Source organism: Fukomys damarensis, unplaced genomic scaffold (genome assembly GCF_012274545.1).
Source record: "Fukomys damarensis isolate Sample0158 unplaced genomic scaffold, DMR_v1.0_HiC HiC_scaffold_33, whole genome shotgun sequence".
Taxonomy (NCBI): Eukaryota; Metazoa; Chordata; class Mammalia; order Rodentia; family Bathyergidae; genus Fukomys; species Fukomys damarensis.
Window position 1 is genome coordinate 18,138,429 of NW_022900945.1, and position 13,946 is coordinate 18,152,374.

The following is a 13,946-nucleotide window of genomic DNA, read 5'->3' on the forward strand; positions in this document are numbered from 1 at the left end:
TACTTTAAAATTTTTCAAATATTTTATTGTTCTGAAAAAATGTAAAGTGTATTTTTCTTGAAGCATATATACAAGTGTTTAGGTAAAGAAATATTTTCCCCTGTAACATATTAATATATTTATATAAGGATATGTCATATTTACTTCAAACTTCTTAAGGTTTTGCAGGTACTTAACAGTATGACTTAGGAAATAATCCTTTACTGTGCTATTCAAAAAGTACCATATGGCAAATTTTACTGTCATGTCTATGCAAACATTTAAATTGTTGTTTAATATTTCATCAAAAGTAAAAAAGTAATTTATTTGATTTATAAAAACAAATTGAGCTTCACCTTCAGTACAACAACCATTTTTATCTTCTATAAGACAATTCTTGTTAATAATGGGCCATATTCATACTTTTACAACTTCTTCAGATATTTGCTATTAAAATTAGACTATAATCATTTCAATGTTTTGACTTTTAATAGTCCGTGAAGAGAAAATTTCCTTAGATTATAAAATGTGACTATATTTGCTGCAATTGTTTCTATTGTAGTAGTCTACATTTCTAAATGGAAATATTCTAATTAGATTCATTATAAAACATTAATAGAAAAGTAGATGGCTTTATATAAGCACAGATAAGCTTATAGATGTGCCCTAACTCTGAAATAGGTCCTTCCTGGAATTCTAGAAAACAAATACTTTCCAAACCATGCTGGTAACTGTTTTGAAAATACTCAGAGGTACCAATTCTCACAATTCTAGTATGAAGATGATATACAAAGGATAAAAATTACATAAGATCACTCCAAGAGGAATGAATAGCTGGAGAAGTGGGAGGGATAAAGTTTGGTGATGAGAAAATGAGTATTTTTATTTTAGGCCACAAAAAGAGAATACTTATCGAAGATATGGAGGTAATCTAAGAATTGAGGGACATCTACATCGTTTCCAAGGAAAATGTGCTCCAAGTGCCAAAGGGCTAATTTAAAATTATTTTATTTTTTATGTATTCATAGGGATGCCATGTATACGTGTTTGTTTCAATTTTTATTAAAATTCTGTAGGATATCAGTTGGTATTTGTCCATCTTAAAAATATTTTAACTGGTTTTCTTTTCATTCAGTTGATGGAGCTTCATGTTTTTTATGTGCCTGAAGGATCATGGAACTATAAGTTAAATACTATATCAATAGAAGTTGCTAACAAATTTATTTCTGCTGGATTTATAAGGCAAGTATTTCGTAGTCATGTAACAAAGAACAAAAACAAATCAAAGTACAAAAACATTTTTTCTGCAGAGAAAATTTATTTCTGAGAATTTAATAACTATAAGTGAAAAATATTTTCTTCGTTTGATGGATCTATTCTTAATTTAATGAACACTGTTAACAAATAGGATTATGTAACAGTTATATGAAACATTTTGGTAGGGACAGCTGTTATTTAGCCATAATATTGTTACCCCCAAAATGGCATATAATCTGTATATTACTTTTATTATACACAAAAATAATTTTTAAAAAATTACCTAAAACTAAAAATGCACTTGAAGATCTCTGAATAGTAAAGTGATATATCTCTCTAATGTCCTTTTCTTAGAACTATTTAAAATATAAACAGTGAACATGTGTTACCTACACTTATATGTGTATGATATGATAATGTGTATATATTCACATTCACAGAAACACACAATATTACATGATCTGACTGCCTGCTTTTGTCTCTCTTGTTACTTCTCTTCCTAAACTTTCCCATCACTTTCTTCAATCACATCAGCCTCATTTCTCTTCTAGAATACTTAAGATATGGCCCTACCTCAGGACCCTTGACTTTTTGTTGTTGTTCCTTTCTGTTAGAATTCACTTTCTGCCCTTCCCACATGCTCTCTTATCTCTTTTAGGTCTCTATTCACAACTATTTTTTTTTGTGTGTGTATATATTTTCTGTTGACTGCATCTTAACACCTATACTCTCTTTTACCCTTCCCTGCTTTATTTTTTCTATAGTACTTACAGTTAGTTTATGAATTGTATTTTTTACTATGTACTTTGTTAATTTTCTCTCCCACTTAGTCTGTGAGGGAAGAGATTTTTATTTTGTTATTGCCGAATTTCCATCCTGTGGGACAAGATAACATAATTGATGCTCAATAAATATGTGTTGATCAAACAATGGTTCAATTAATGAATTCTCTGATTTTCTTATAATATTCTAGAAAAACAAGAACTTCTTCATTAGTCTGGCCAGACGGCACTCCTGGAACCAAGTAGCTCAGAGAGGCAACTGCTCATGGGCTGAGGTCCTTTTTTTTTTCAATAACATAAGCTATGGCTTTAAATTTTAGACATTGAGGAAAGTACCCTAATGAGTAAAATTTTAGAGTCTGACAGCATTTGATCATAAAAGAAATTCTTAAGCACTAATTATTCCTGTTAAACTTCCAAAATAAGTATCTGGCTAAATCAGTCTTTATGTATAAACGGGTATAACTTGAATCCATAATGTTAAGTGAAATAAATAAGATAAATAAGCTTAAATATTTATGGTCTCTTATGCAAGAAACCCAAAGTATAAATAAATCATAGAGCATAATAAAAGACAATAGAAAATAAGGAGATAAATCTTTGGCAAATGAATACAAAAAAGATGGAGGGGTGGAGAAGGGGACATAAAAAGAAATGAGATGTCATGTATATGTACCAAGTACCTACAATCAATGTATTAATGATGTACTACATGTACTAATAACATTTAAAAGTATACAAAGTCCATAGCAAAGATTTATTTTAATCATAAAATTCAGAGATGATTACAGAAATAGACAATTATTTTCCTTTTTAGTACAAAGTGAACTTTTATAATAGTATTTGTGTAATATTTAAAAGACAGACTTTGAGTCATTTATTTTGAAAAATATCTGAAGATCTATAGAATGCAAGGCAATGTAGAAGCAATAGATCTGATGTATGAAATATTATTTAGTCTGAGATAGTTGGATAAAATTGCTAATCATTGCTACATCTAAAATCTATTTACTTATGTATTATAAAGCAATTTCATGATATTTCAGAGTATCTCCTCAACTTACTTTGCAAGCCTTGAGATTGCACCTTGGTGAGTTCCTTGGTGAAGATGCTGTTGCAGAAAAATTTTTATTTCTAAAATGCATTGGAAATAATTTAGCTGTGGTGAGCGTTCTTTTTTTTTCTGACACAATAAAAGCATACCTTATCAAATTATGTTTCTTTAACGCATGTTACCAGGCACTAAGAGGATGGGGTTTTTTGTGTTTAAATTTCCTTGAGAAGAAACAAAAAATAAAATTTAAAATGTGATTACACCAGAAATATTTTCAGCAAATATTTATTGATGCTTTTCTATGTACAAAACTAGAAAAAAAGAATCTGATAAGGATCCTGCCCTTGAAGTGTATTCTTTGTAGCAACCAAGAATCAATAAGTGTTTTTTTAAAAAATAGTAACTGCATGAAAGGGAATAGTGGATAGCTAGTTATAGTTTGTCGAAGGTCTTGAATGCATGACTTATAGTTCGGTACTCTTTCTGAAGCCTGAAGGTTTTGAGAAAATAGTGATATGATTAAAATCTTTAATAAAAAATTATTGGGCCTCAACTGAAAAGGATGGAGAAATTCTAGCTCTGAGGTTTTTAGTGATTCAGGCAAAAGATAAGGAGCTCCTGAGGGATAGGCTGTCTCTCAGATCTTGTCTACCACCATGTTCTCCTTGGTTCCACATAGCGAGGCCATGCACGTAAATAGCCATAATTACTATTAAATGAAATAAAATTTCTAGTACATTTGATCCAGTGAATAGAAAGCATTATATTCTACATTTTTAAAAATCTAGGAATAATTTTAAAATTTAATTTATATATGCCATCTGCAAAGAGAATGGAGGTAAAAATAATTGGAAAATATTATAAACGCTTCAGCTTTTTTCTTATTCATTTATTTTTAGGTGAAGGAAAAGCAAGAATCACAACTAAAACTCAAATCATTTGCTCCTCCATATGTATGTTATGTGATATTTTTAACTTACACTATTTTTAACTCATATTACTTTTAATTACAAACTAATTTTTAAATTTTTTTATATGTTTTAGGCTCTTCAACCAGAATTATATTTGCTTCCTGTAATGGACCATTTTGGAAATGTTTATTCAGCATCATCAACAGTTACTTTAGATGGGCTGCAAACAAATAATGATATTACTGAGATCAACGGAACAATCCAGAGACCAGTTAGTGTAACTTTGTCAAAGGAAGAACCTGGAAGAGTTCCCAGTTCTTTAGAAAACATTTTGAAAGAACTTTTTAGCAAGAATCAGGAAGAAGGTGATTTCAATTGAAATGGGAAAGTTAAAGGTTATGATAGTGTGTTTTAACAATCAGGTCTGTGAGTAAATATTGGTAAAACCTCGCTTACAAATAGAAGTAGGTAAAAGGAATGCTACAATTCAGTTTGGAGATTAAATGGAGGAAAAAAGTTCCTGTTTTATTTAAAATAAAATAGAAATAAGCTCTACCTTATTTTATAAGGAGTGTTTCAGATAAAATTAAAACTATAGGAAAAGAAAAAGGAAATGATTTACCACATAAAACTTTGGTATTACTCAGAGACCAGAAGGTTCTTGTTCAGTAAAACAGTGTCAAATCAAGGCAAAATCAACTTTAATATTGGGGGACATATGTATTTCTAAAAATTCAAAAAGTTTTGTCTAATTGAACCTATGGATTAATAATTTTATAAAAAGTGCTGGGTAATTAGAATAGTTTTGGCACAATTAAACAAATACACTATTAATAAAATAGACTAAACTCTACGAGTGAGTAAAACAATTCAATTTTTATATTACATAAGGAAATATGCTATTTATAGGGAAAAGGCAAATATGTTAAATGAATCCCCCCCAAACCAAAACCTATATCTATTATAGCTGTGAAATCTACTAGTTTTGTCTTTTTTCAAGGCCAGGGTTCTGAACTCAGGGCCCTGTATATGTAAGAAAAAACTCTGCCACTGAGCTATATCCCCAACCCCACAAACCTATAGTTTCTAACTCTGCAGTTACATGTCTTGTCACATAAATACTTCATGTTCTAAACAGCATTTTGAAAAATATTAGGCACATTCAGGTTTACTATTACTTGACTCCAAGTGATACTCTTTACCTTTGTCTTTATCTGGGTTTGTCAATGCTTTCCAATCACAATAAAATCAGTTACAATTAAGCTAAAGGAAAAAGATACCTGAAAACATTCAGAGTGGAATCCCAGTATTCCTGAGCAGTAAAGTTTAATAAAGTATTATGAGTAGTGTCATATTCCACACACAATACCTGCATTATGCTGCTCACTCAATATTTGGGGAAAGAATAGTGGGAGTTTTAATTCTTTGAGTTCCATGCAACTGTAGTTTTTAAGTAGCATTAATTTGTTGGTGCTTTTATCCAAAGAAATTTTATTGTAAATGAAAGGCTAAAGGCTCTAAAAACATCAGTAAATATTAAATATAAATAAGTATTAACAATAATTCTACCACTCAGAGATAGTGTTTGTTAGTATTTTGATATATTTTCTTGCAGTTATTCTTTTCAATTCTTACAAGCCTAATTTATCTTAGAATATCTCACAGATTTTTCATATTGATAAATACAGATGTTCATCATTATGGAATTCCTTTATCATTTATTTCACCAGCCTTGTATTAATGTTTTTATTATTATGCATAGAGCTGTAATATTTCTCTAAATGCAAAATTGTGCTGTTTTTTGTTTATTTGTTTGTTTTGTACCAGGGATCGAACTTGGGCCCTTGCGCTTGTGAATCAGGCTGCAGAACCTCTGAGCCAAATCCCTGGCTATTAGTCTTTTTAGAAATTTAATTGCTATTTCTAAAGTAATGTAGTTTTGTTGTCATTTTCTCTTAGAAGATGACTGGTATGTCTTTCTCTGGTCACATACTTTTCCAATAGGGGTAAATACTACTTTGATTTTAGTGATAATTGTTTCTCTGCTTTCCCTTTTAGCTTTATAAGCTGCATGTGGATATTTTTAAATACATCTAAACTATATCTGGTTTTAACTTAAGGTATATCTTTGAACTTTTCTTTTAGGCAACATTGTAATTATAAGATTCAACTATGTTGTCATGTAACAGTTTCATTTATTTTCTTTTTCTTTTTTTAGTTTTTTTTTCATTCACTGATTTTATTGGTACATTTTAGGTATGTGATATGCTGACATTCATTATTAGGAATTTGTATCTTTACATAATATATCTTGGTTCTCTTTTTTTTCCTATAACCCTGCTCTCCCTTTAACACCTCCAACCCTTCCTATTTACAAAGACTTTGTTTCTGTTTTTTTCCTTTTCTCATATTTATTCCTTTCCCCTACCCTTTCCACTACTCCTTCCCCTTTGGAACTTTTCTTCCTATTTCACATTATCTATTCACCATTTTTATCCTTATTTACACTTTCAGTTTCTCACACCAGAGAAACTATTCTGTATTTACACATGTGTGTCCTATTTATGTCAGTTAAGAATATGGCCTCAGTGTGCATGATTTAGCTATAAATGTCTCTAGTTTCTCATTCTTCATGGCCAAGTAGTACCCCACTTTATTTTTTAAAATCTCCACATCTTTATCCAGTCTCCAATTGATGGGTAACTGGGCTCTTTGAAGTTTTAGCTACTACAAACTGTGCTGCTATGAACATGGATGGACATATATCGCTGTGGTATGATTCTTTTAATTATTTTGGGAAGATACCCAGCAGGGAAATAGCTGGGCCAAATGGGACCTCTAATTCTAGTTCTTTGAGGTATCTCCATACTGATTTACACGGTCCTTGCACCAGTCTACATTCCCACCAACAGTGGAGAAGGGTTCCTTTTTCCCCACAGCCCTGCCAGTATTTGTTATTGGTTGATTTCATGAAAGCAGCCATTCTTTCTGGGGTGTAGTGGAATCTCAGCATTGTTTTCATTTGCATCTCTCGAATGACCAGTTATGTTGAGCATTTTTTCGTACGTTTATTTGCTGCTTTTACTTTTGTTTATTGACTTCTTTGTCTGAGAAATGTCTATTCATTTCTGATACCCATTTTTGGATTGGGTCTTTAAATTTGGGAGGTCTGATTTCTTTTTAATTATTATATATTCTAGATACTAGACCTTTGTCTGAGACAGATGGTAAAAATGTTTTCCCACATTGTGTGTTGCTGTCTTTTCATGCTGTTGATGGTTTCTCTTGCTGTTCAAAAGCTTTTTTATAAGATGAGATCCCAATTGTTGATTCTTTGTGCTAGTTCATGGGCAACTGAGATTTTGTACATGAAATCTTTTCCTATGTCAATGTCTTCAAGATTTCTAACCTCTCTTCCAGCTGGTTTAATGTTTGTGTTTTAATATTTAGACCTTTAACACATTTTGATTTTAGTTTAGTGCATGGTGAGGGATATAGGTCTAGTTTCAATCTTTGGCAAGTTGAAACCCAGTTTTTCCAGCACCATTTATTAAAGAGGCAATCTTTCCTTCAGGGAGAGCATTTGGCTTCTTTGCCAAAGGTGAGGTGGCTGAGTGTGTCTGGAGTTGTTTCTGCATCTTCTAATCTAGTCCACTGATTCTTGGGTCTGTTTCTTTTCCAGTACCATGCTGTTCTCATCACAATAGCTTTGCAGTATAGTTTCAAGTTGGGAATTGTGATAACCCCTACCTTGTCTTTGTTGCCTAGAATTGCTTTTGCTATTCTAGGTCTCTTCTGGTTCCAAATGAATTTTTTTATTCTTTTCTCAAATTCTGTGAAATATGCGTTGGAATTTCAATTGGGATTACACTGAATCTGTAGCAGTTTTGGAAGTATGGCCTTTTTCACTATGTTGGGTCTTTGTACCCAGGAGCAAAGGATGTCTTTCCATCTTTTGATATTTTCTTCGATCTCATCCTTCAGAGTACTATTGTTTTCAGAGTAGAGGTCTTGGATTTCTTAGGTTGATTCCTAGGTATTTCATTTTTTTGGATGCTATTTTGAAAGGACTTGTTTCTCCAGCTCCTCTCTCAGTGTCTCTTGTTTATGTGTGGCAAAGCTATTTGTGTGTTAACCTTGTATCTAGCTATTCTACTGAATTTGGTTATTAAGTCTAGAAGAGTTGAGGTCTTCTATATAGAATATCATGTTATCTGCAAATAATGACAATTTAATTTTCATTTCCTATATTTATTCCTTTTATTTCTTTCTCTTGTCTAATTCCTGTGGCTAATGTTTCCAAAACTATATTGAACAAGAGTGGACTCAGTGCACATCCTTGTTTTGTTCCTGATTTTAGCATGAAGGATTTCAGTTTTTGACCATTTACTGAGATGTTAGCTGTTGGTTTTTCATAGATAGCTTTTGTCAGATTAAGGTACAGACTGTCTATTCTGATTTTTTGTAGGGTTTTTATCATGCATGGGTGTTGAATTTTGTCAAATGCTTTTTCTGCATCTATTGAGATCATCATATGGTTTTTGTCCTTGGCTCTATTAATATAGTGTATTGTATTTATTGATTTGCATATTTTGACTCATCCCTGCATCCCTGGGATGTACCCCACTTGGTCAGAGTATATGATCTTCCTGATGATATTCTGCACTCTATTTGCCAGCATCTTATCAAGGATTTTTGCATCTATCTTCATTAGTGAGATTGGCCTGTACTGTTTTTGATTGGATCTTTCTCTGCTTTGGGGATCAAGGTGATGCTTGCTTCCAGGAATGAATTTGGGAATATTGCTTCCCTTTCAATTTCATTGAAGTATTTAAACAGTAGTGATAGTAGTTCCTCTCTAAATAGCTTGTAGAATTCAGTAGTGATGCCATCAGGGCCTGGGCTTTTCTTAGTTGATAAGTTTTTAATTACATTTTTTATTTTGTTGATTAATATTGAGTTGTTTAGAAATTTTAGGTCTTCTTCATTCAACTTTGATAATTCATATGTGCCAAGGAATCTGTCAATTTCTTGTATGTTTTCCATTTTATTGGCATATAAGTTCTCAAAATAGGTATTGATGATTCTCTGGATTTCTGCTGGGTCCATTGTAATTTCACCCTTTTCATTCCAAATTGCATTAGATTGGGTCTTTTCTTTCCTTTTTTGATAAGTTTGGCTAAGGGTTTGTCAATTTGGTTTGTTCTTTTGAAGAACTAATTCTTGGCTTCATTGATTTTTTTGTATTCTTCTCTTAGTCTCCATTGCATCAATTTCTGCTCTGATCATTACAATTTCCTCCCTTGTATGAGCTTTCGTTTTGTCCTGCTCTTCTTTTTCTAGAACCTTGAGGTCCAGCATCAGGTTGTTTAATTAAGTTTGCTCTGTTTTCCTAATATTAGTATTCACTGCTAAGAATTTCCCTCATAAGACTGCTTTCATCATGTCCCATAAATTCTGATATGTTGTATCAGCATTGTCATTTAATTGTAGAAACTGTTTCATTTCTTCTTTAATTTCCTCTGTGTCACATTGGTTATTCAGAAGTGTGTTGTGCAATTTCCATGTATTTATGAAATTCTTGTGGTTTCTTTTGCTGTTGATCTCCAACTACATTATACTATGGTCTGATAATATACAGGGAATAAATTAAATTCCTTTGCACTTACTTAAACATGTTTTATGAACAAGTATGTGGTTTGTTTTGGAGAATGATCTGTGTGCAGCCAAAATAATGTGTATTCTGATTTTGTGGAACAGAACACTCTATAAATATCTGTTACGTCCATTTGTTCAAGAGTTTGGTTGAGTTCTAGTATTTTGTTGTTTTTTGTCTAGTTGATCTATCTGTGTCAGTGGGGTATTGAGGTTACTCACTGTTATTTTATCAGTGCTTATGCAATTTTTTATGTCTGTTAGTATTTCTTTTATATAGTTGGGTGCACTAGCATTTTGTGCATATATATTTATGATTGTCATCTCCTCCTCTTGGATTTTTCCCTTCACCTGGGTGTGGTGTCCATCTTTGTCTCTCTTAATTAGTGTTGATTTGAAGTCCATTTGATCTGCAAACAGGATAGCTCCTCTTGTGTTTTGGGGGGGTTCCTGCCACATGGAGTATTGTTTTCCACTCTTTAACTTTCAATCTATGAGTTTCTTTTTTGAATTGTGTTTTTCTTATATGCAGCATATTGTTGGATCTTGCTTCTTGACCCATTTTTCCAATCTATTTCTTTTGATTCATGAATTAGACCATTAACATTAATGGTTGTAACTGATATGTATTGAATTATACCTGTCATTATCTATTCTTGTTGTTGGATTCTCCCCCTTTGCATTTAATTTCGTCTTTCCTGATGGATTCCTTCTGCTGGACTTCTTGGGGTTGTGATCTTCATTGTCTCTTCCTAGGATATTGTTTAAAATTTTTTTTGGAGTGCTGGTTTGGTATTCATGAAGTTCCTGAGGTGTTCTTTGTCATGAAAGTATCTTATTTCTCCATTGATTTTCAAAGATAGTTTTGCAGAATACATCAATCTGGGTTGGAGGTTGTTTTCTTTTAGGGTGAAATACTTCACTCCAGGTTCTTCTTGACTTGAGGGTTTATGTTGAGAATCTGCTGTGATTCTGATGGGCTTTTCTTTGTACATTATTAGTTTCCTTTCTCTAACTGCTTGTAGAATTTTGTTCTTCTGTTGGGTTTCTTGAATCTTAACTATTATATGCCTATGTGTAAATTTTTTTTTTTTTAATCAAGGCTAGTTGGAGTCCTATATGCCTCAATTATCTGTATGTCTAATTCTTTTCTCCTGCTTGGGAAGTTTTCTGCCATCACTTCTGTCAACAGTTTTTTATACCATTTCACTCTCTCCTGTTTCTTTACACTCTGATCAATGAAGAATGTTATTCTTCTTTGCATCATCTAGCAGTGCTGGACTGATTTCTAATGGCCCCTTACAATTTTTAAGAAATTTTTCTTTTCCTGATCACTAATTGCAATTGTGTCTTCTACATCTGAAGTTCTGTGCTCACATTGGCTCATTCTGCCACGTAAACTTTCAGTGGAATTTTTAATCTCCTGGATATCTGTTTGCATCTGTTTTATGGATTCCATTTGTTTCCTATGCTGGTATTCCATCATGTTCTCAGCTCCTTTATTTTTTAATCTGTGTCTGCTTTAGAGTTATTAATTGTGTCTTTCACTGTGGACATAATCTCTGCTGTTATCTGAGAAATTATTCCTGATTTCATTTTTCCAGAGCCTCTTTCATTACCAGTTTGGGAAGTCCAGGTGGTTGAGTATCAGATTGTTTCATCGTGTTTCCCTGTGGGGTTGCCTTAGGTGATCTGGAATTCTGTTTTTGAGACTTGTTTACCTGTTTTCTCATTTCAATGGATGCAGCCTGCTGCACCTTTGTTGAGGTGACTTTTTGCTCCCCCAGTGGGCTTCAATTCTTAGCAAGCCTCAGAGAAGCCTTTTCTCTGCACTCACCTCTGTACCACTTCCTGGGTTCAGAAATGGTGGCCTTGTAGATACTTGTGCTGTGCTGCTGACTGGGCAGGATTCTGGCTGGGGCCTCTGCACTCTTGGGATGGTATCTGGGTGGGCCTCTGGCTGTTGCTTGTGTGCCTGAGTAGCTGTTTTCCAAGTGGGCCTTTGACTGGGGCCTGCAGGCAGAAGCTGCTGGTGTCTGGGTAGGGCCCTGGCTGGGCTTGTGTATACCCATGCTGCTGTGTTCCATGTGGGCTTCTGTCTGGGGTCTGTGTGCACTGAACAACCTATTTTTTTTTTTTAGTTCAATAAGTTTAGTGGTATATTTTAGGTGTACAGTATAATGACATTCATTATTGGAGATTTGTACCTTTACATGATATATCTTTGTTCTTATTTCTTTTTTGACCCATTTCCCTGCCCTTCCTTCAACCCCTCCACTCCTCCGTTTACAATGACTTCGTTTTTATTTTTTCCTTTTCTCATATTTGTTCTTCTCCCTTCTTTTCTTTCCCCTGCTCCTCCCTCTTCTCATTCCCCTTTTATTTTCATTGTTGTACTATTTGTTTGTATAAATATATTATAATTTGCTTACCTTTTCTACTTCTAACAGATACTTGGTTTGTTTATACTTTGGTGCTATTAAAATATGCTTTATATACAGTTTTATGTGAGTTCTTACTGCACATTTACAAAGACCTGCTATTGTGTATACATATTCACCTTTACTAAATAATATCTGTGCATTTTCCACAGTAGTCAAATCCAGTATCAATATCTAAAAGTTCTTATTGAACCATAACCTTGCCATTATATTAGACATTTTCTATTTTCTTATTTCTCTTGTTCCACTTTCTTTATATTTGCTTCAAATGTTTTCCAAATCTATACAGTTATGTGGTATCTAATCTGTTGTTAAATCTTACATCAAATTTTTAATTCTAAATATTTTATTTTTTCTTTTCTACAAGTTCTCTTTAGTTGAGGATTTTTCAAATATCTATTGACCATTTGGATTTTCCTTCAGAAATTTTCCCAAGTGTTTGGTATATTCTCTGTTTTCTTAAAAGATTGATTCATTATCTTACATGGGTAATTTCTCAATTATATAATATCAGTATTTTACAATATATAAGTAAATATTTTAAAAGAATTTCAATGTGTGTACATAATTCATTTTAGATTTTAATTGCAACTTGTGTTTTTCTTTTGATGACAAGAGTTCTTAAATTTTCTCATCATGCTCAATTACTAAAAAAAGAATATTGATGTCTTTAGATATCTATTATTTTCTGCTTTATATGTTTGAAGTTCTGTTAGTCCATGCATATTTAGGATTAGTGTTTGTTTGTTTTGTTTTGTTTTGTTTTTGGTAACAGGACTTGAACTCAAGACCTTGTGGCAGCAGCACCACTGAGCTACATCCCTGGCTCTAGTGTATCTTCTTGATGAATTAACCTTGGTATTACATAATGCTTCTCTATATCTCTGGTAATAGTCCTTATTTTGATGTTTACAAAGTCTGGTATTAACACAGCCATTCTACTCTCCTTTGAATAGTGTATCCATGGTACATCTTCCTCTCTGATTTTAGTTTGAACTTATCTATTAATTTATAGTTCAAATGACTTTTGTGTACACAGCATAGTTATTTAAATTCAATTTGGCAACACATGCTTTTTAATTAGGGTGTTGAGATGTTTACATTTAATGTAATTATTGATATGTTTGGTTTTGAATCTGTCATCTTGCTAGTTTTTTTCTATGCATCACATTTATTCTCTTTGTTTTCTTTGGGGGGTTGGGGGTTTTGTTTGTTTGTTTGTTTGTTTTTGCTACTGGAGATTGAACTTGGGATCTTGCACTTACCAGGCAGGCAATGGAACCACTGAGCTAAATCCCTGGCCCTAGGTTTAGTCCACTTTTTTATGATGCAATGCCATGTTTAGTATTGGCTTCTTAGTTACACTTCATTTCAAAAAAAATTTTTAGTGGTTGCTATAGGGTGGGAGTCAGCAACCATGTATTATTTTTATTTTAAACTCCTCTCTGTTACCTTTTTTTAAATAAAGCTTTATTGAAATACTCTCAGTGACTGCTTTTGCACTATAACAGGCTTGAGTAGTTGTGACTATTTTTTTTTTTTTTTTTTTTTTTTTTGGTTCCAGAAATCAAACTTGGGATCTTCCATTTGCGAGGCAGGTGGCAGAACCACTGAGCTAAATCCCCAGCCCAAGACTTTATGGTTCATAAGCCTGACATATTTATTGTCTGGCCTGTTAAGAAATAAAATTGCTAACTCCTGCTGTGGGCTATGCACTGTATATTGTAAGTTGCAGTCTACTTTCAAATTGTATATAATTTTTTTTTATTGAGTTTATTGGTACATTTAGGGATACAGTACAGTTACATTCATTGTTGGGATCATGTACCTTTACATGGCAAGTCTTGATTCTCATTTTTTTCCCCTT

General features: G+C 32.7%; 1 protein-coding gene across 5 annotated transcripts in view; it reads left to right on the forward strand.

Annotated features, from left to right (window-relative positions):
* The window catches only part of Spata1 (spermatogenesis associated 1), a 58,216-nt gene that overhangs the window by 14,893 nt on the left and 29,377 nt on the right, over positions 1 to 13,946 (forward strand). For all 5 annotated transcript variants that reach the window (XM_010636725.2, XM_010636728.2, XM_010636726.2 and 2 more), the window contains 4 exons: positions 1,115 to 1,221; positions 3,065 to 3,182; positions 3,972 to 4,025; positions 4,117 to 4,348. In XM_010636725.2, coding sequence (XP_010635027.1) covers positions 1,115 to 1,221; positions 3,065 to 3,182; positions 3,972 to 4,025; positions 4,117 to 4,348 — 511 coding nt within the window. The remainder of the gene's footprint in view (positions 1 to 1,114; positions 1,222 to 3,064; positions 3,183 to 3,971; positions 4,026 to 4,116; positions 4,349 to 13,946) is intronic.